The sequence below is a fragment of the Varanus komodoensis genome, unplaced genomic scaffold (assembly GCF_004798865.1).
Source record: "Varanus komodoensis strain SLA01 unplaced genomic scaffold, ASM479886v1 scaffold59_1, whole genome shotgun sequence".
Classification (NCBI taxonomy): Eukaryota; Metazoa; Chordata; class Lepidosauria; order Squamata; family Varanidae; genus Varanus; species Varanus komodoensis.
Window position 1 is genome coordinate 251,829 of NW_025336221.1, and position 19,797 is coordinate 271,625.

The 19,797-nt window shown below is 43.8% G+C and overlaps 1 protein-coding gene across 5 annotated transcripts in view; it reads right to left on the minus strand.

The window, feature by feature from the left end:
* The window catches only part of PECAM1 (platelet and endothelial cell adhesion molecule 1), a 45,787-nt gene that overhangs the window by 10,874 nt on the left and 15,116 nt on the right, over positions 1 to 19,797 (minus strand). Inside the window, exons 7-14 of one of the 5 annotated variants that reach the window (XM_044449463.1) lie at positions 18,898 to 19,182; positions 15,686 to 15,967; positions 14,627 to 14,734; positions 13,251 to 13,278; positions 12,346 to 12,401; positions 10,130 to 10,189; positions 8,164 to 8,232; positions 4,796 to 4,852 (exon numbers count right to left, since the gene is read on the minus strand). In XM_044449463.1, the coding sequence (XP_044305398.1) occupies positions 4,796 to 4,852; positions 8,164 to 8,232; positions 10,130 to 10,189; positions 12,346 to 12,401; positions 13,251 to 13,278; positions 14,627 to 14,734; positions 15,686 to 15,967; positions 18,898 to 19,182 (945 nt within the window). Of the gene's footprint in view, positions 1 to 4,795; positions 4,853 to 6,254; positions 8,233 to 10,129; positions 10,190 to 12,345; positions 12,402 to 13,250; positions 13,279 to 14,626; positions 14,735 to 15,685; positions 15,968 to 18,897; positions 19,183 to 19,797 lie in introns of those variants that run through there. The other 4 variants (XM_044449465.1, XM_044449464.1, XM_044449462.1 and 1 more) reach the window with 4 other exon arrangements.

The window sequence follows — 19,797 nt, forward strand, 5'->3', positions numbered from 1 at the left end:
TGGGCTGGATGAGGGCCAATAAACTGAAGCTCAATCCAGACAAGACTCGGGCTTCGGAGAGGGTGAACTGAACCTTGTCCTGAATGGGGTTGCACTCCCTCTTAGGGACAAGGTCCGCAGCTTGGGAGTGCTCCTCAACCCAGAGCTTTCACTGGAAGCTCAGGTGACAGTGGTGGCGAGGAGCGCTTTCTTTCAGCTTCGGCTGATCCATCAGCTGCGCCCCTACCTGGAGTACGACTGCCTGGTGACAGTGACACACGCGTTGGTGACTTCCCGCCTTGACTTCTGTAACGTGCTCTATGTGGGGCTACCCTCGAAGACGGTCCGGATACTTCAATTGGTTCAAAATAGAGCTGCCAGGCTGCTGACGGGGACTGGGCGTTATGTTCACATGACTCCAGTCCTCCGTCAGCTTCACTGGCTTCCCATTGAAGTCCGGGCCCAATTCAAGGTGTTGGTGATGACCTATAAAGCCCTAAATGGCTTGGGTCCTGGTTACCTGAAGGAGCGCTTACATCCATATATGCCCGGCCACCCCCTGAGATCAGCGGGAGAGGCCCTTCTCCGGGAACCCTCCGTGAAAGAAATTAGGAGGGTAGGTACTCGGAGGAGGACTTTCTCTGTGGTGGCGCCCAATCTATGGAATGCGCTCCCCAGAGAGGTCCGCCTGGCGCTGTTGTTATTTGTTTTTCGGCGCCAGGCAAAGACCTTTTTATTTAAACGTCATTTTAATTGTTAACAATATTTGCTTATTTATCTGGCCAGGGTGACTTCTTTTATATTGTTATTTATTTTATATTGTTAATTTTGTATTTTATTGTATTTTATTTTGTGCTGTGAGCCGCCCCGAGGCTTCGGCAAGGGGCGGCATAGAAATGTTTTAATAAATAAAAAAATAAAATAAAAATACTGGATTGGTCCTCAAGTTTCCAAATATTAATTTAGTAAGGAATCCTGTTGTTAGCATCCCTGAATCAATCATTACAAGCATGGTGATATTTGTATATTATATCTAGATCTCCCCCTTTTCCTGCGAGAAATCCAAGGCACTTTACATAGCCCTCCCCTTCATTCCATCCTCACAACCACCCTGAGAGGCAGTGACAGGCCCAACATCATCCCGTGAGCTCCATGGCCATGTGGCTGCCTGAATCCCAGTCCAGTGCTTTAACCATTGTGCCCCCCAGGGTTAGAGTTGCAATACAAAGAAAAGCAAAACGACCAACTATTTTGCAACTGCAATCTAAGCACGCTTATAGGTGAGATAACATTTCGACTGGCATCCAAAGATGCACAGAGCTTCTTGCAGCGTCTGACAGCAATGGCTTTACTGAGAAGGGAACAAAATATGCACAAGGCGTTGACACCGGGCATCTTTTGTATAAAAGAATTCCGTGCTATTATGGACTGCCCCCAATTCCAGGGCTGTGCAAAGTATCCACTGCAGTTTGCCTTTTGGAAAATGCTGCTTAAGATCCATGCCAAGTTACTCCACTGTGGCACTTTGTTAGGAAGGTGGTCTCTATGTAGCGAGAGGTTTAGAGCTTTTCTACACGAGCTGATTAATAAGATGTTAATCCACGGTTCCTGCTTTTGGCTTCATAACAGAACTGAGGTCTGAGTGCACCAAAAGCAGGATTTGCTTTCCTGCTTTCCCAGTACAGGACTATACTTAGGTCACACTAGGTATAGTCACATGGCATAAATGCACAAAAGGAAATTGCAGTTCCTTTTGGTTTCTTAGTTAAATGCTGCCTTTTTCCTGCCCCCTAAACACACACACACAACAAAACAGGCCCTGGTGTAAGGGCTTGTTCATTGCAGAAAAAAACCATGAGTAGGGAAGGACAAGCATATGTTGAGAGCCTTATGTAGAAACCCCTTATAAACCAGGATTCTGGCAGCAGGAAATTGGGTAAAGCAATTCCTGAAATGCAGAACCATTTCTAATATTTCTAAATTGTTGTACTTATTCCAAAAAAAATGATGCACAGAAAGGATTTCTCTTGCTTCTTTCTGCTCAAGAATGTTTACTTTTCCACAGCATACTGTGGGTAAAAATGTGTTTTTGGGTATTTCCTGTGTTAACATTGAAACTGCCTCTCAGAAACTGATTCATTTTTCCAGTGAAAGCACTTGCGGATTAGCGTGTGATTTGAACAATTAGTGGGTGCCGTGTTCTCTGTTGCAACAAAAGGACTCGTTGTGGCCCCTTAAAGACTGACAAATTCATCATAGTATAAGCTTTTGTGGACCAGAGAATAAACTTCATCAGATGCATCAACCATAATCCCAAACAGTCAGGCATATATGTCATATATGCCTGCCATATATGTGGCTGGGGTGATGGAGAGATGTGAACTCAGGGGGAAACACAACACTAAATGGAGAGTGACAGTGATGAAAAGGTAAAATAGCTATACAGACAGTGCACAAGGTAATGGTGATGATGATACACATCCTAGCCTTGGTGAGCTAATTAACTCATGTAACGTGATAAAAATCCAAAATCCTGATTCCGACTACAGATGACAGAACTGAATCTTAGTTGCAACAGCCAAGTCAAGGCATGCTGTCAGGGAGCAGGAAAAGTGTGTTCCCATAAGCACCAGTCCTGTTCCTATCCTGCATAGCTCTGCTGCCCCGGCTTGTGATTCTCAGTCACCCTAAAGCACGACAGGAAATTTTCCCGTACTCGCTTGTGTTGCATGCGCCTTCTTTGCAGGCGTCGTGGCCACGCTGGGTCTGGATGTGTGCTCCGACAGAGATGCTCTCAGGAGTCATCTCCGTAAACAAAGACGACATGGTTTCACCTCAGTAAGTCATGCAATAAGCCTCCAAAATGGCTTTATTGCAGTGCGATGTCCTGCTTATCTATTTGGAACACTTTTCCTGTGTATCAGGAAAAGCAAACGCAATTAGAACAATACACTGTTATTACATTTCCAAAAATAACTAAAGCTGCAATCTGGTATGTGCAGAAGAGAAGGTGAAATGCAAGAATAAAGGGTGGGTGTTTATTGTCAGTCTAATCCAGCCCACACTTTTGATCGAATCTCATTTCACTGGACTTCCTGCCCTACAACAAAGTATTGATTGAAAAGGATTTTAAATGTTGTATGCCCTTCTTAAACTCATTTGAGCTGATAAAGTAGATAATAGAAAAATAGATTTACTTTATGTTTCTATAATATAAGGTTCTTGAAAAGTCATGTATTACAGAAAACACAGCATCTCCTAATTCATCAGTTAAGCAAAAGAAAGATACAGTTATTAAATGAATTTAAATCTTGGGATCATTTACTTTTGTTTGTTTATTTCCTGGACTTTTAAGATGCTTTTCATTTTTTTAACCAAAGCAAAAGTATTAAATCAAATATTATATTCAATAGCACAACACTAACAATTAAGCATCATATTAAATAGTCTCAAAGATTCATTTCAAGATCCAGAGAAAATGTAACACCTCTGGATAAAATATCATTCATGTTGTCTTTAGGATGCAAGCAGAGATTACATTCCCACTTAGTAAAATCTAAATCTTGAGAAGTATGCTTGCTTACTAAGGCCCCTGAAATTGGAAGTTTAGTTCTTTGGAGTCTTTAAGATGGCACAGTTCATTAATTGGTTTCTCATGCCCAAAATGTACACCTGGAATGATATCAAGTTAGCTCCTGGGTTTTGCCCAGCTTTCTCCAATCTAATGCACTCTAGATGACTGGACTACAATTCCCAGTACCCTTCAGCCAGGACTGCCATGCTGGCTGAGCTTAATGAGGGTTACAGAGTACAATGCATCCAGAGGCCTCCAGGCTGGGGAAGGAGGAATTAGCCCATTGGATGCAATCCAGCATGAGAAAGAAATGGCACCCAAAGCAGAGCCATGTGCCCAAAGAGGCAGGATTGTCTGGATGGGGGGCGGGGGGGGGAGTTCTCAGTAGCTCTCAGGCAGTTCCATGAGTTGAAGTAAGCACAGTGCAATCAGGCATGCGTTGGAGGAGAACTTGCCCCAGACCCCAATCCCTTAGTGAACACTTTTGGACCTCCACTCCAACAGGTTTAGCAGATCACTTTCACTTTTCCCATATAAGTGAAGAACTGGTGATCAGATAATTGCTCTGTGGAGACCATGTTTGCAGCTTAAGGTCTTTGCAGGGCAGGAGGGGAAAAGAAGGGGTGGCTCTGAGAATGCACCCACATGTACTGTGAAAAGAATGATGTGTGTAATAAGATTTCTTTAGCAATTGCTCTACAGTGCAATCTTATATGCATGTCTACTCAGAAGTAAATCCCACTGAATCCAATGGCACTTACTTCCATGTAAGTGGGTTTAGGATTGCAGTTGCTCTTTATGTAGGTTTCTCACAGAGCAATCCTATACATTGATATTTTATTTATTTGTTACATTTATATCCTGCCTTTCTTCTGAGTTGCCCAATGTGCATGTTTCTTATCCTGCTTTGCACGTTATCTGCACTATGATCCTGTGAGATAGTTCAGGCTGAGAGTGAGTTACTGGGGCAAATCACCCACTGGAGCTTCATGACTGAGTGGGAACCAGTGCCTGGACCTCCCGAGTCCCAGTCCAGCTCTCTCATACAGGCTACACCACACTGGCTGTCTGCTGAAAAGCAGGTCCCACAAAATTCAGTGAGGCTTACTTGCAGAAAACTGAACAGAGGTGTCCCCATGTAAACTCATTGCTTGTGTCTTCTTCCTCAAAAAACACAATTTACATGCAAAAATTATAGGCAGACACTGGCTTTATGTCTGACATTTTCACTTGCTTACTTAACATTAATCACTTTTCTGATTTCAGTATAAACAGTCTCATTCTTCTTTGGTACAGGAGCTAGAAAATGTATCAGTAAGGGATCAATTACTTTGGGCAGGGGAGGGGCATGCTGTGTTTCGGCATTTATTTGAACCAGAAGAAATGGCCACAGAATTAGAATGCCTTTACCATTGGAATAGACCCTACCTTGTGAACAAATACAGTGGTACCTTGGCTCACAAACTTAATCCGTTCCAGGACTCTGGTTGTGACCCAAATTGGGTGTGAGCCAAGTCAAATTTTCCCATAAAGTTCAATGTAAATAAGGTTAATCCATTCTGTAACTATTTTTTTTCAATCACAAAAATTTGAAGCAGGCGTGCTGGGAGTGGGGGACAGGCACGATCGCAGGTGCGCTGGGGGGGAGGCAGGCACGATCTCGATTGTCACTCAATGCGGAGTTTGCGACCTGAGGCAAAAATTTTCAGTAATTTCTGTTCACGACCCAATTTGGTTGTGAACTGAGGCGTTTGTGAGCTGAGGTACCACTGTACAACATTTTGCCATAACTAAGTTGAAATTTAGTTTTCTGACTTTAAGAAAATGAAGTTGATGCATAAAGCCATAATTTCCTTCCTGTTTAACTATTTAATTTCCTCCCTATTTCCTATTTAACCCAGTTAAGGCTATATAGAAGACAGCCCTTCGTGCAGGACCCGCAAGGCCTTTTGGCCTACGGCTCCCATCATCCCTCACCTCAGGCTGTGCTGGCTTGAACTGATGGGAGTGGTAGGTCAAAACATCTGATAGAGCACAGGTTGCTCTTGCCCATGAGAAGGGTGTGTGGAGGAAACCTGTGAGTGTTCGTGAACGAGGGAGCAGAAGGCTTGTGAGAAAAGCACCAAGACAAGTCTGGCATTGTGCACTCTGTAGCTGACAAATGGAAACATGTGCTAGTTTAATAAATTTGATCAATGTTTCCTTCCAAAAATAATCCACCCAGATGAACTTCTGGGGAAGCCCACAGAGGTACATGACAAGACTTTACCACAACGGTGCTGCTGAACCTTTGGTGCACTGCTTCACAGAGATTATTCAACACATCCTGGTGTTAAGCAATTCTGCATAGTCTCATATATTTCTTATCTCTTTGCAAGCATTTGAGACTGGCTTTATCAGTAATCATTGTCTCTGTGCCTGTCAAGAATAAAAACACTATTTACACCTAACTTTCCTACTTTTTCCTCCTAAGGATGGCTGGGGATGTCTTCTCTAACAAGGAACATTTTTATATAGGCAGTAAATCCCCTGCCAGGACTTTCTTCTGCACAAAATATTATGTGGGTAACACTGAAAAGATCTTTCAGGTACCTGCCCTTTCCAGTCACAAATTCCACATGAAGAAAGGAAATGACACTGGACAGAAACTCATCTTAGCAACTAAATTGCCCATTAATCATTTCATATTGCATGTGTGAGAGAGGGGAGGACCATAATAAGTGAGCCAACTCCTTAGTAATCCCCACTTAGGTGGTGTTGGTGGAGATTGTTCCATGGCGTGGACAGCCTATGACATGACTCGAAGTTTGCATCCAGCCTGGGAGTGACACATTTGAGCTAGGAAAAAGGAAATGTGCTGGCATGGTAGTCTGAAGGATATTTAACCTTGTAAGGCTTTATGTTTAAAATATCCTATGAGATCATCACAGCTTTCTATAGCACGGGAGGCACAGCATGGGTGCATGTAGAGTCCCTTCATAGTCACACAGCATTTGCAGAAACTGACCTGGCATGATCCTGCCTAGCTTATCCACCACTCAGGATGCCAACTATGATTTCAGTTGGTTTAGGTGCACATAACTCAGGATCAGGCCTAGCTGAAAAGCAATGAAACTGAAGTGCACCGTCCGTGCTGAGACCCCCCTCCCTGCTCTGACATGGCAGCTCAGGTAGCTGCATTGCAATGGGATCTCAGCCAAGGGAGGCTCAACTGCAGGTCGGAAACAGAAGGGCTGCATTCCGGCTTTGAGCACAATTCCAAGGTAAGGACAAGGCGTCAGCAGTCACCCATGCAGCAAGGACATTTCAGATGTTGGGGACAGTCTAGATGAGTGAGGAAGGATTGCGCAGCAGCATTCAGAATCCTGTGTCATGCCATTCTGTTTCCATTTTGTTTCACTGGCACAAATACTATTGTCAGAAACAAGGAGCAGCTTAGGACAGCCTCCCATCTTCACACTTCCTTAATGGCCAGGTATGCAACACAAGGATATAAAGCAGAGATCGAGTTCCTAGGGCATAATCAGGATGGGGAACGCTACTTCCTCCTTTGTGACATCACCATGGAGCACGATCGGCTGCACTAGAATCCACTGCTAAGGAATGTGCAAAGTGGCTGCCTGAGGATATGCGCTGACACTGTCTGGGCATGCATGGTAAAGTGCCGTCAGTGTTTCCCCCTGTCCTTTTTAAGGGTGGCATTTAAAAGTGGGGCTTTCCTGTAGCCTGTAGGTTGACTTACTTGCCTAATCTACTCATTGTTTAAAAACATTAATTGCCCACAGATACCCACCAATGAAATATATTTTGCACCACGTGTCCCCTTCTTTTCTGGACCTACTGGAACTTGAGGAACTGTTGTGGGCACTACCACAAAATGGCCTCCACACTGGACATTGCCGATCATCTAATGGCCGCTGTGGTGGCCTGGCTAGTGAAAAGTGAGCTAAAGTGGGGGGAGAAATAGGAGGCTAGAAGCTGGGAGGGGGGAAAGCAAGGCAAAGAGTCAGAAGAGAGAGAAGGAGCAAAGCTAGAGGCTGGGGTGGGGGAGAGAAACAGAGAGCTGAAGAGCTGGGGGGCAATTGTGAAGCTGAAGCTCAGGGGGAAGAAGGAAATAACAAGTCAAGAGACTATAAAGGGAGAAAATGAAGGCTGCCTCAAGATGTGCCAAGGTTTTTCTTAAAACTATTTTTAAAGGGGTCAGGGAAGAGAGCGTTTCATGGTGTCACTGCAGATCCCCACAGCTGCTTATGCGTTCTTTGCAATCAACACAATGTGAACTACTCTGTGGGGAGGGCAGTGGACATTTTGAGCACTGGAAGCCCTATGGCATTGCCTCATCTCCTTTCCAGACACGGCTGTGTGCAGGTGGCCCTTCTGTCTGATGAGCGGAACAAAAAGGGTATACGAATGAATAAACAATCTAGAAGGAACACCTGCAAGCCCTTGAAGCAGAGGCTTTGTTTCTTCCTGTTTACTGGTGTGATTTGACAGTTGAAGGCCTATTCCTGCCCTTTCTGAAGTGATCTGCAGAATTACGCAGCCATCACTCAACAGGGAGGCTCCCGCTATACCTGTTGCAAAAGTGCATAAGCCAGCACAGTCATTACCTCTATAAGGGTTGCCAACCGACACTTCCACTTCAGTATATCCCACCTCGGAATTCTCAGAGTCAGGACCTGCCCCAAAATAGCAAAAACAGGTTCCTTTGAATAGAACTTTCAACCTGCTAAGGAACTGCATTTGCTGTCCCTGGAGCAAACCAGTCACACTCCCAGCGGCTTTAATGAGTACAAAAACAAGGCATGTGTTTATCACATTTGAGTGCTGATTCACAGACTGGAGCTTTCCTCCCATCTGTTTTGGAATGAGTTCAACAAACTCCTCCATCAATGCCCAAAAGAGACCAAGAAAGTTGGAGAAACGGGTAAGGACTGGCTTTCTCCATGCATGAGGAGAGGAGGAAGGCAAGCCATGGTACATGGACTTTCATCAGGACCGGAATGGCACTACAACACTCCTTTCAAGCAACAGTACTTCACCCAAGCAATGCCCCCCATTCTGCTTCTGACAGCAAGGGTAGTAAGTTTACCAAGGCTCCTCTCTTCCTCCTCTCCAGAATTACCTGAAGGAGCGCTTACATCCGTATATGCCCGACCACGCCTTGAGATCAGTGGGAGAGGCCCTTCTCCGGGAACCCTCCGTGAAAGAAATTAGGAGGGTAGGTACTCGGAGGAGGACTTTCTCTGCGGTGGCGCCCAATCTATGGAATGTGCTCCCCAGAGAGGTCCGCCTGGTGCTGTCGTTATTTGTTTTTCGGTGCCAGGTGAAGACCTTTTTATTTAAACGTCATTGTAATTGTTAACAATATTTACTTATTTATCTGGCCAGGGCAACTTCTTTTCTTTACTTCTTTTCTTTTATAACATTTCTTTTATAACTTCTTTTATATCTTTTATATTTTTTATTTATTTTATATTATTAATTTTAATTTTATATTGTTATTTTTGTATTGTATTTTATTGTGTTGTAAGCCGCCCCGAGGCTTCGGCAAGGGGCGGCATAGAAATGTTCTAATAATAATAATAATAATTATTATTATTATTTCAGGGAAAGCCATGAGTTGCATGGTTTGCTGGAATGATAGAATGCTTTGCATGTTGTGACTAAGAGGTTGATCAAGATTAGTTACAAAACCAGTGACTGCCTTTCTCCAACAAGCATCTGGGCCACTATTTTGTGTACTAGCTGGAGCTTCCAATTAATCTACACTGGTTGCCCCATGTGAAGTGCACTGCAGTAGTCTAGTCCGGAAGTGAAGAGAGCATGATAATTAAGGTGGGACCCCTTGCATCCAGATAGGGGAGGAGTTGGTACACCAGCCTGAGCAGGTACAAGGCAGTCCTGCCTATTATAGCCACCTGGGCTCCCAGATAGCCACAGTCCAGGAGGACCCTCAAGCTGTGCACCTGGTGTTTCAAGGGGAGAGTAATTCCAAGCTGACCAAATATCTCTGTCCTGACCTGCTGGCTTTCCACAGCATTTCCATCTTATCCAGAATAAGCTTCAGCTTGTTTGTCCTCGTCCATTCCAATACAGTCTTTAGCCCCCTTGTCAGGAATTCCACAACTCTCCTGGGCACTACCACAAAATGGTTGCCATGAAATATGTGGCAAAGGACAAGTAACTTGCCCCAAAAACTGAGCATAAAGCAAAGGTGGGGCTTGAGTCTCAGTACACTGAACAACTTGTTTGATCAAGTTTCAGCAACAACAGAAACCCAGCTGCTGATCATTAACATAAAAATGGGAGGGGTGGTGGATGCCAAGTATTTGGGGGCACGCTGGTGCCCAAGGGCATTATGCTGCTTCCCCTGTGATAGACTAAAGTCTGCTTTTTCAAAATTCACACAATAGTAGGCAATTAATGGCATGTTGAAATTTATCCTTGGGATAGATACAAGTAGAATGAAGCCACTTCAAGCTGAACAAAATAGCATCTCTGTTCTAGTCTTCCAAAAAGTTAACCTTCTGAAAAGTTAGAAACATGCTTGGAAATGAAAAAGCAAGAAATTACCTTTATTATCCTCTTTTGATTTTATGTGATTTGTTTCACCATCTTCATTATAACCAGATCCTAAAAAGTGAAAATGAAAAGAGGTGAAGCATAAAATTAATTCGTAGATTTTTTTTTTAAAGGTACTTCTCCCCTTTAAGTGTAATATTTGGTCTAAAATGTGCCGATCTGACCTCACAGCTCCTGAGGCACAAGGTGAACCTGCCGTTCTTTTCCCTGCTTGCCTTGCCCTGTCCTGCCCCACTGCAAATCCCTCCAGAGACAGGCTGGCAAGCCTTGCCTCCTGTGTGTTTCCTGTTTTTGTGCATAGGCTGATTCCCTTATTCTTTTTGCTCAGCCCTTTTCTGCTTTCCTTTGGCTCCTGTAGACCAGCACAATTCTTTATGCTTTTGACATTACAATTGAGTAATGAACTTAACTCTGGTCAAGGCTGCTGAGGTTTGGCCAGCTTGACATTACAATGGTACCTTGGCTCACGAACGTAATCCGTTCCAAGACTCTGATCGTGACCCAAATTGGTCGTGAGCCAAGTTAAATTTCCCCATAAGGGTCAATGTAAATAAGGTTAATCCGTTCTGCAACTATTTTTTTTAATCAGAAAAATGTGACGCCAAGTGACAAAGAACAACAAAGGTTGTGGCCATGTCCCTGCCCACCCCAGCACGACCGTGATCGAGCCCATCATCCCTGCGCGCGCCCGTCATCCTGACGTGCTGGGGTCGGGGGGAGAGACGGGCGTGAACGCGAGCGCACTTGCGGGGGGGGGGGGAGGCGGGCATGATCGTGCTGAGGGGGGGAGATGCCGAGATCGCGGTTGCACTCCTGCGGGAAAGATGGGCGCAATCACGGGTGCGTTCCTGCAGGAAAGACGGGGGAGATGGCCGCGATCTGGGACGCCATCCAATGCGGAGTTCATGACCCGAGTAAAAATGTTAATGAAGTTTTTGTTTGCGACCCGATTTGGTGGTGAACTGAGGCGTTTGTGAGCTGAATTGTATTGGTTTTCCATTTTAGATTTCATTTTAGCAGCATGCAAAGCCAAGTCTAACTGTACATGATTGGTACATTCAACCCAAGACAAGAATGCCATACAGTCATGCCCAATTATTGCATCATACTATGCAACTGAGAGGTTCCCAGCCCTCCTTGGTCTCATGCACTATTTATCCCTACTTTTCGGATGATACAGTAATTTATTGTGTCAGCTGAACCACCATAATCAGATGGTTCCTGCTAATGATTTTCCTCTGAAGTCAATCTCTGGGTTCAGAAAATTATGGGTAGTGGTTAGTGATTATGTTGGGTTCAAATGATCATGGTAAATCATATCTAAAGCATTTAAAGGGTGGGGGAAGGATTCAAGCAGGTAAGGAACAGACAGAGGGGAGGGATGCTTTTTAAGCCCACAGAGATGCTTCTAATCATCACAGTGTAGTCTGAGGTGAAACAGGAAGCAAGTACATTGGTTAGATCTCGCCTGGGATTTTTATTTAAATTTAAGTAATATTGTTACCAGGTGGAGATTATCTGTCTTAGCTCAGCTACATGATGTCACCCAGGAGATGTCCAACTCTAACTGGGGATGGGAGTCGTAAAAGGCCCCCAAAGGACCCACCTGGGCCTGCCTCCTGCACTTCTTTGAAAGATGCTGAAGACACCTGCAGATGCTGCAACACCTTCATACACTTAGGAAAACCGGGATTGCATGAACTCCCCTGACTGTCAGCCAGTGGCCTTTCCTGCCTGGGATGATGAGAGTTGTGGTTCAATTCCCATGATCCTAGGCACTTCTGCAAATGTACACAGGAGTTTGAAATGAACAAAAAGGGTGTAAAACCCCTTACAATTTGCAAAACCTCAGTGGTTCAAGAATGCAGCTTTAAAAGTTCACCAAACCTCCTGTTACACCTGTGATTACCTACTCTTTGCAGTACTGTCCATGTTCCTATGCGGTACTGTAACATGTTGGTCACTGCCCATTTTGTTTGAAAAGTAGAAGATGGCCTCTTTTTGGATATTTTAATAAAAGTCCTTCACTTGGGCCATGGTCTGAATAATGCCCTAGTTTAAAAGGCGGTGGTTCCAGATTGCTTCGGCCGCAGCAAGGTATAGAAATGAAGTCAATAATAATAATAATAATACCAAGACCTTTTTTTCAAAACAACAACACTGAAATAGACATAGAAAAAGAAAGAAAGTAATCAAATATAAGCTACCATAATAGAATTCCCCTTCATTGTTCTGTACTGATGTCAGCTTCTCAGGCTTGGACCTATAAAGAAAACAGATCAAAGAACAGAATATGGGAAAGGGAACATTGATGCTTTGGCAATAGAAGTTCTGGTGTGACACAAAGGAAGTGTTGTCTAAAGAATCACTTAGCATTCAAGGTTACTTATAAAGCTATGTACTCTTCAATAGCAAACCCACTTACCACCCACTGCCACGGCATCCCCATCAATTATAATCTAGGCTGCCTGGATTTATGCAACCAGCCTGCTTTTCTTTGGAAGTGTAGACTGACATAAAACACACAAACGTCCCAGATTTTCAGACACTTAAAAACCAAGTTGTTGTTTTAAAAACATGTTTATATACATCTTCATATGCGGCCTTGGGGGCACAGTGGAGCCTCCAATGTGACTCACAAAATACAATAAAAACAGTAATGATTCAAAGTAAAATGGCAGAAGCAAACTAAGGCCCTTCTTCCCGGGCTCTGCCAGCTCTCTCCTGCCACTTTAAAATGCCCCAGCAGACTCAGGTGACAAGTCACAGCCAAAGCCGGGGGGTCCCAAGAAGACAATAAGCTATTTTTGCATGCGTGTGAATGCATCTTTGGATTTTTACCATTACATTTGTAGGGTGAGGTTCACATCCCAGTGTCAAAATGTTTTTTTTTTTCTTGACCCATCTAACATTTTAAATTTAACTGCCTATGTTATTAGGCTATTTTCAAATCAGGAAGATTTCTAATTCCCTTAGCAGGATGTCTGCTTCAATTAGCCAATATGTCCATTGGCACAGGTAATGGACACATGTACACAAACCAGTGTTATGGATACATCACCACCATACTTGTTAGAAAAACTTCCCCATTATCAGTAGGAAACCAACCTACCTTGCCAACTCCATAGAACTCCCTTTAGCTTGATGAGGGGAAGCACAACAATACGTTACTATACTTTGCTGCATACAAAGACATAACTGTGCAAATAAGCAAACAAGGATGCAACATTCATCATTACAATGCTCCCCAGCACTGTATGAGGTCCTCCGAACCAGATGGTTCTTAGCTTAAACCTGCTTATTCCAAATAGTTTGGAATAAGTTTGCATCGTTAATAACTAGTAACCAACCCACAGTTCAGCATCATTAATAACTAGTAACCAACCCACAGTTTTTGCACATTATGAAAACAGGGATAGTTCTGAAACATCTTGGGAATGTTTAGTTGGGAACTATAACAAAGTTATAGATCAGACAAGCACAAGAATCCCTTATGGTGCGATGCTACATGTGCTGAGAAAGAAAGTCACTCCTCGAGCAAAAAAACTGTGGAATCGCATTATTTTAAGTAGACATTCATTACTTTTTTCCATTCATAAGAAGAGCCATGCCAGATTGGAGCAAGTCTAGGCTGGTCTACTGTCCTGTTCACACAGCAGCCAACCAGCTGCCCACAGGATCCCACAAGCAAGAGGTGGGTGCAACAGAACCTCCTTCCCCCGTTCCACAGCGGCTGCCGTGCACAGACACTCTGCCCCCAATACTGGAAATAACTCATAGCCATCGGAACAAGCAGCTCTATGCAAGGTTTTATGTTCCATCTCAAAGCATTACTTTTTCAAGGTTTGTAACATTGCATCCAATTAGAATATTTGAAGGAATCAGATGCATTCCTTCTGCGTATTATCTATATTATTTTGAGATATACAATCCCGGTTAGCAGTGCAGGCCATAACTAGGAGACACCATCTGAAGGATCTGAATCATCAGAAATTTGCATAAATGGACGCGCAGCTTTCACGAAATTACACCAGGAATATAGTGCAGACGTAACCCTCTCTGATGTCCTAACCATAGCTAGAAAATTAACCATACTCAACACACTCGTGTACTCTTTTCTCTTTCTTCTTGCAAATGAATTATCTTAAAGTTTTGGAGTTACACACATTGCAGCACTATGTATACACTACAATTTTAAAAAAGAATATTTAGTTCAAAATCACAGCTTGCAGCCATGGTTAGATGTGGATTTGAGCACTTTGGTTTTGAGGTAAGCGTGGCTAGAAAAAGCACCAATGCAGATAGGCAGCATGGGTAACTGAGAAAATAAAAGGCAATAAATTTTAGGGAGCAGAGTGAAGAGAAAGAGGGGAGGTGCTCCTGTGTCATGGGTTCACATGCGAAGTTTCAAGTCAATTCAAGGAACTAGAAGGTTCAGAGCAAGGTTTTATATTCATGCACGAAATAAGCTAAAAGAAAACATTTTACCTTTTTTCTTCTTAAAACAGTACCTAACCAGAACTGCAATTCCAAGAGCAAGAAGCAGCAGCAGGACAATGGTTGAAATGAGCCATTTCTTCCACGAAGCCAGAACAACTAAAATTTGGGAGAAAGGCAGGTCATGGTTCAGGTTTGACAAACAACCATCTGTCCCAGTAAAATATAGACATCTCTAGAGATGCTTAGAAGTATAAGCATAAAAAGATATGAACTCTGGAAACCATCACTCTCTTTCTATAAGACAGAAAATATTGTTGCTCCTTTGTAGTAACTCCACTGGATTCCATGCTTCTCCAGTCGTGCTAGGTTGAGGTGGATCTCATCACAGAAACTTCCACAATGTTTATCTCTCACAGAAGCATCAGCTGCCCCCTGAACTGATGGGCTTCTGGTGCTTTTTCAAAAAAGGGGGGCACAGAGCAGGTGTCAGCGGTGGGCCCTGCTGAGGTGCAAGGGCCCTGGCATTTCCCTGAGGTGCTCAGCCTGAGTTCTGCTTCCTTCCATAAAGCCTGAGCACCTCAATATTTTAGCCACAAGCACTAACTGAACCCAAGGGAAACTATTGTAGGGAAGAAGTAATTTAGGTAGGTCTAGTTTTTCCCTTCCCTGCATGGCAGAGTGCACCTTCCACATTACACAGTTCTTCAGGTGGGACTACATGTAGAAACATGTATCCTGGCATCCCCAAAATATTATAACTAGTTTTACTTTGCATTTGTATCCTGTCTTCTTTCTTCTTGTGAGGAACTCAAGGTGGCTGACAGAGCTCCACTTTATCTCACAACCCTGTGAGGAAGCCTGGGCTTCCCTCACAGAGTTCTTGTAGTTGCAAGGATAAGATTGGGGGGGGGGGGGGGCAGGGGGTTGGACCTGATTGCCTTTATGGCCCCTTCCAACTCTTCTATTCTATGATTCTGTGTAAGCTGCCTGAATTCCTTGGAAGGAAAATAGGTGGGATGTAATTGTAATAAATAATTACTTTACAGGGTCTTACAGTAGTATCCTGATAGACACTTTTGACCGAGTAGATCCATGAGCAGAACTTACCATTTACAGTCACTATCTTGCTCAATAGAGGTGATTTTGCTTGGTTGTCAGCTCTGCAATAGTATTTCCCTCCATCTTGCTTTGTGATGCCTTCTCTGTACCAAATTGCTCCACGTTTTTCAGACTGTGTGATCTGATACAATGATTTTGCACTATTTTCTTTAAAGAAGCTGAAGTTAATTGGAAAAGACCCTGAACCAACAGTGCATAAGAGTGTGAGTTCTTGGCCATCTTCCACATCCCCTTCTTGAATTCCTCCCAGGTTTATATCAGCAACTGGAGCTATGGATTTAAAAAGAAAAGAAAAAAAACAGGAATGGCTCAGTAGCCAACTTTAAACCACTATAATAGATATGCTTGCTATATGGCAAATTATGTAAGTGTTGAAGGGAAGGAAGCAGAGCAGGTAAAGTGAATGCCCGTGATCCATGACAGAATGCCTTTCTAGCCAACATGAATGAACCAAGTTTCTTGTAATTTATTTACTCCCCTCCCCCCATATAATTATTTATTTATTTATTTATTTATTTATTTATTTATTTATAAAATTTGTATGCCATCCAATTACTTATGTCTCTGGATGGCTTACAGCATAAATAAATTGATGACCCACTCTGGCTGCAAGTTAATAAAATACAATAATAAAATTCAATATTAAAACATATTAAAATATTGATTAAATAAAAAGATCTTAACCTGGCGCCGAAAAATATATAATGACAGTGCCAGGCGGCCTTCTCTGGGGAGCGCATTCCATAGTCATGGAATGACTATGGGGAGTGCATTCTATGATGGTGTGCTCATTTGCTTTATTTGTTTTGGGATGCAATCTGGTGTAAGCTTAGACAGAAAAACAGGCTATCATGCCCAGCATGCCCCAGCCAGCAGAGCTGGCTCAGGATTGTACCTTTAAGGAACTTTATGAAATCAGCACAACCGTTGAAAAACTTACAGTTTATGGTTATGATTCCAAATGATCTCAAGCCAATGATAATGTCGATGTGCTTAGGGCAGCCACATGTCCTGTTTCACTGAGGACAGTGTTTTATTTGAGGAGCTATCCCTCTTCTGTTTGTGGACATTCTTTCTTTGAAGGACTACCCAGTTCAAGTCTGGTTTAAAGATAAATATCCATCAGAAGGTAGAGTAGGAGGGGCCTTAAAGCCGCCTGTCCACATTTAGCACATTCTGCAGACCAGACTCCCCTTCATGGATCATTGTCTTGCCATGGCGAAGGGACTTGTGTAGTGCAATGAAGCTATGAGCTATGCCATGCAGGGGCACCCAAGATGGACTGGTCGTAGCAGAGAGCTCTGACAAAAGGTGATCCACTGGAGGAGGAAATGGCAACCCACTCCAGTATCCTCGCCATGAAAACCCCATGGACAGTACCAAAAGGCAAAAAGATATGATGCCGGAAGATGAGCCCCTCAGGTTGGAAAGTGTCCAACAGATGACTAGATGGAGTCACTGGGGCAGTGGGTGTGAGCTTGGGTGGACTCCAGGGTACAGTGGAGGACAGGAGAGCCTGGAGGAATGTTGTCCATGGGCTCACGATGGGTCGGGTGCAACTTTGCGACTAAACAAACAAGCAGACCAGACTGAGCAGTCCCAGAAGTCACCTTGTTACAGTCTTCCCTACTGTGGTGGGAAGGAATTTATTGCTATTGAAACTGTAGCATTTATTTCCAAACACGCCAATTGATGTCCTTTTTTTGTCCTGTTTTTTGGTGATGCATTTCCTCATTCCAGGCAATGCATAAGTAGGTACATTGCCCTCAACATGCTCTTTTTCTGTGTTGGAACCTGACTGCATTGATCTGTAGTGTAGACATGACCCACCTTTATTTCCTTGGATTCCATTGTATGGAAATGGGTGGGGGGACAATGACACACAGCAGGTGTGTATTAATTGATTAATGGGATCAGTGGTCAGCATTAGAGACTCTTACAGGGAGGGGCAGAATTCTCACTAATTTTGTAGAGAAATGCAGTCATTACTATAAAAATAGGCTTATTTTGAGTCTTGCTGCATACTGACCAGGAGGGACCTGAAGCTTGTTTGTTTGATGTAACAGTTGGAATTTGTGGATTAAAGGGGAAAGAAACTATTCATTTATTTACGCTCTATACCGCCCAATAGCTGAAGCTCTGTGGGGGGTTTACAACAATCTAAGAAAAGAAATTAACTTTCAGGTGAGTTTGGTGCGGCGGCAGCGGGGGGGGGGGGGGAGGAAAGAAAATTGGGCCAGAGGATAGCTCAGTTTTTTACAGACCTTTGGACAGTTAAACATTACAATTAATATTTGGATTTAATAGTCTGGCCTTTTATTTTAACATATTTTATTTTTAAGGGACCCCCAGACCAAACATATTCATGATGGAGTGAAAAACAGAACACAAAACATAAACTTTTAATACTGCAGGAAGTCCACCTATGAAAAATTAATTCCAAAAGGCTGAAAAGCACCACTGAAATCCCCACGCTGCGCTTGATGGTTTGCAGGGATGCCGCGCTCAGTATAAAAGCCAACTGACTGAGAAAAGGAATTACATGTCATTATTTGCTCTAACTCATTACATAAAACCCAGGGCAGCTGTTCATTTCTAGCAAGGAGGCATTTGTTTCTCCAAACAAGCAAGGCTAAAGTGCTAGTAACTCTGGTTTTGCTCATGACTGTCAGGCCAAGAGCTCTTTAACTATTTTCCTCCTGCTGTGGACAACAGTAGACTCGTAACAGATCCATTCATGAACCACCTCATTTGCCCACGAAGCTGTCAAAATTCACTGGCCATCATTTGGCCAGGCACACCCAGGCAGCCTAACCTACCCCAAAGGTTCTTATGTGGACCTAAGAATGAGGAAACCATTGCGTGTGCTGTTCTGAGCTCCTTACAGTGAGGGCAAAGTAGAAATAGGATAGGTAAGGAAATAGGATGTCCTCTGTTTAGGGTTATAAACATGACTGACTCAGCTGAGGGGCAGGTAAGGACGGGTGGTCCTATCACAGCCTCTTTTGCAAAATGCTTGGCAGAAAATACCCAAAGTGTGTAAGAGAGTGCTGATTGGATTAGGGGCTCACTGAAGGATCCAATGGAAAACTTTGTGGACCAAATTTGGCCCTCTCATCTTGTTACATGACAAGGTTGGATGCTTTTAAAATTTTCAAATCCCATCCCCTGCCTAAATGTGCAACACACCAAAACCTTACCTATCACTGTGATGTTGTGCCCAATGCTTTTTTGCATAATGGAATGGCCATTTTGAGCAGAGCATCTGTATTCTCCTGGATCCTCCATACTAGTGGCTTTGACCTGAAACAACGCTGATATGTTTTTTTCTGTCACAGTTTGGTTGCCAACTGGTACGTTTCCTCTGTAGAGAATATACGTAATAGGCAGAGTCCCTCTGTCAGAACGGCACTTTAACTGGAAATACTTCCCCAGCACTATTACCTGGGGGACTGGTCGGGAAAGGACTGGCCGAGAGACAGGAGCTGAAATGAAACACAAGATTGGTGCATGACTAGCTGTCCAAATAATGCAACTCAGAGAGCGCGGCATCCTCTGTGGCAGATGCAATGGTGCCTGCAGAAGGAGGCCGGCATAAAAGAGCCTTGCTCCCACACTCCTCCCCAGCCAGCGGCCCTGTGTGTGCGCACAGCACGGCATCAGCTGCTGCAAGCCCCAGGCCAGCATATGTCACTGCATTTAACCTCCCCCAGTTCTGCACATGGGGGTGGGTTGTCCCCACGTGGAAATGGACTGCAGACAGTATGAATGTGCCCTCAAATCCTTGACACACACACCACATTCAACAATTAGCAGGAGTTGCCCTGGTCAGGCTTTTGTACATAGGTATCCATAAAAGGTAAAGGTAAAGGTTTCCCCTTGATGTGAAGTCCAGTCATGCCTGACTCTAGGGGGTGGTGCTCATCTCCGTTTCCTAGCCGAGGGAGCCAGTGTTTGTCCGCAGACAGTCTCCGTGGTCATGTGGCCGGCATGACTAAACACCGAGGTGCACAGAACGCTGTTACCTTCCCACCAAAGTGGTACCTTTTCATCTACTTGCATTTGCATGCTTTCAAACTGCAAGGTTGGCAGGAGCTGGA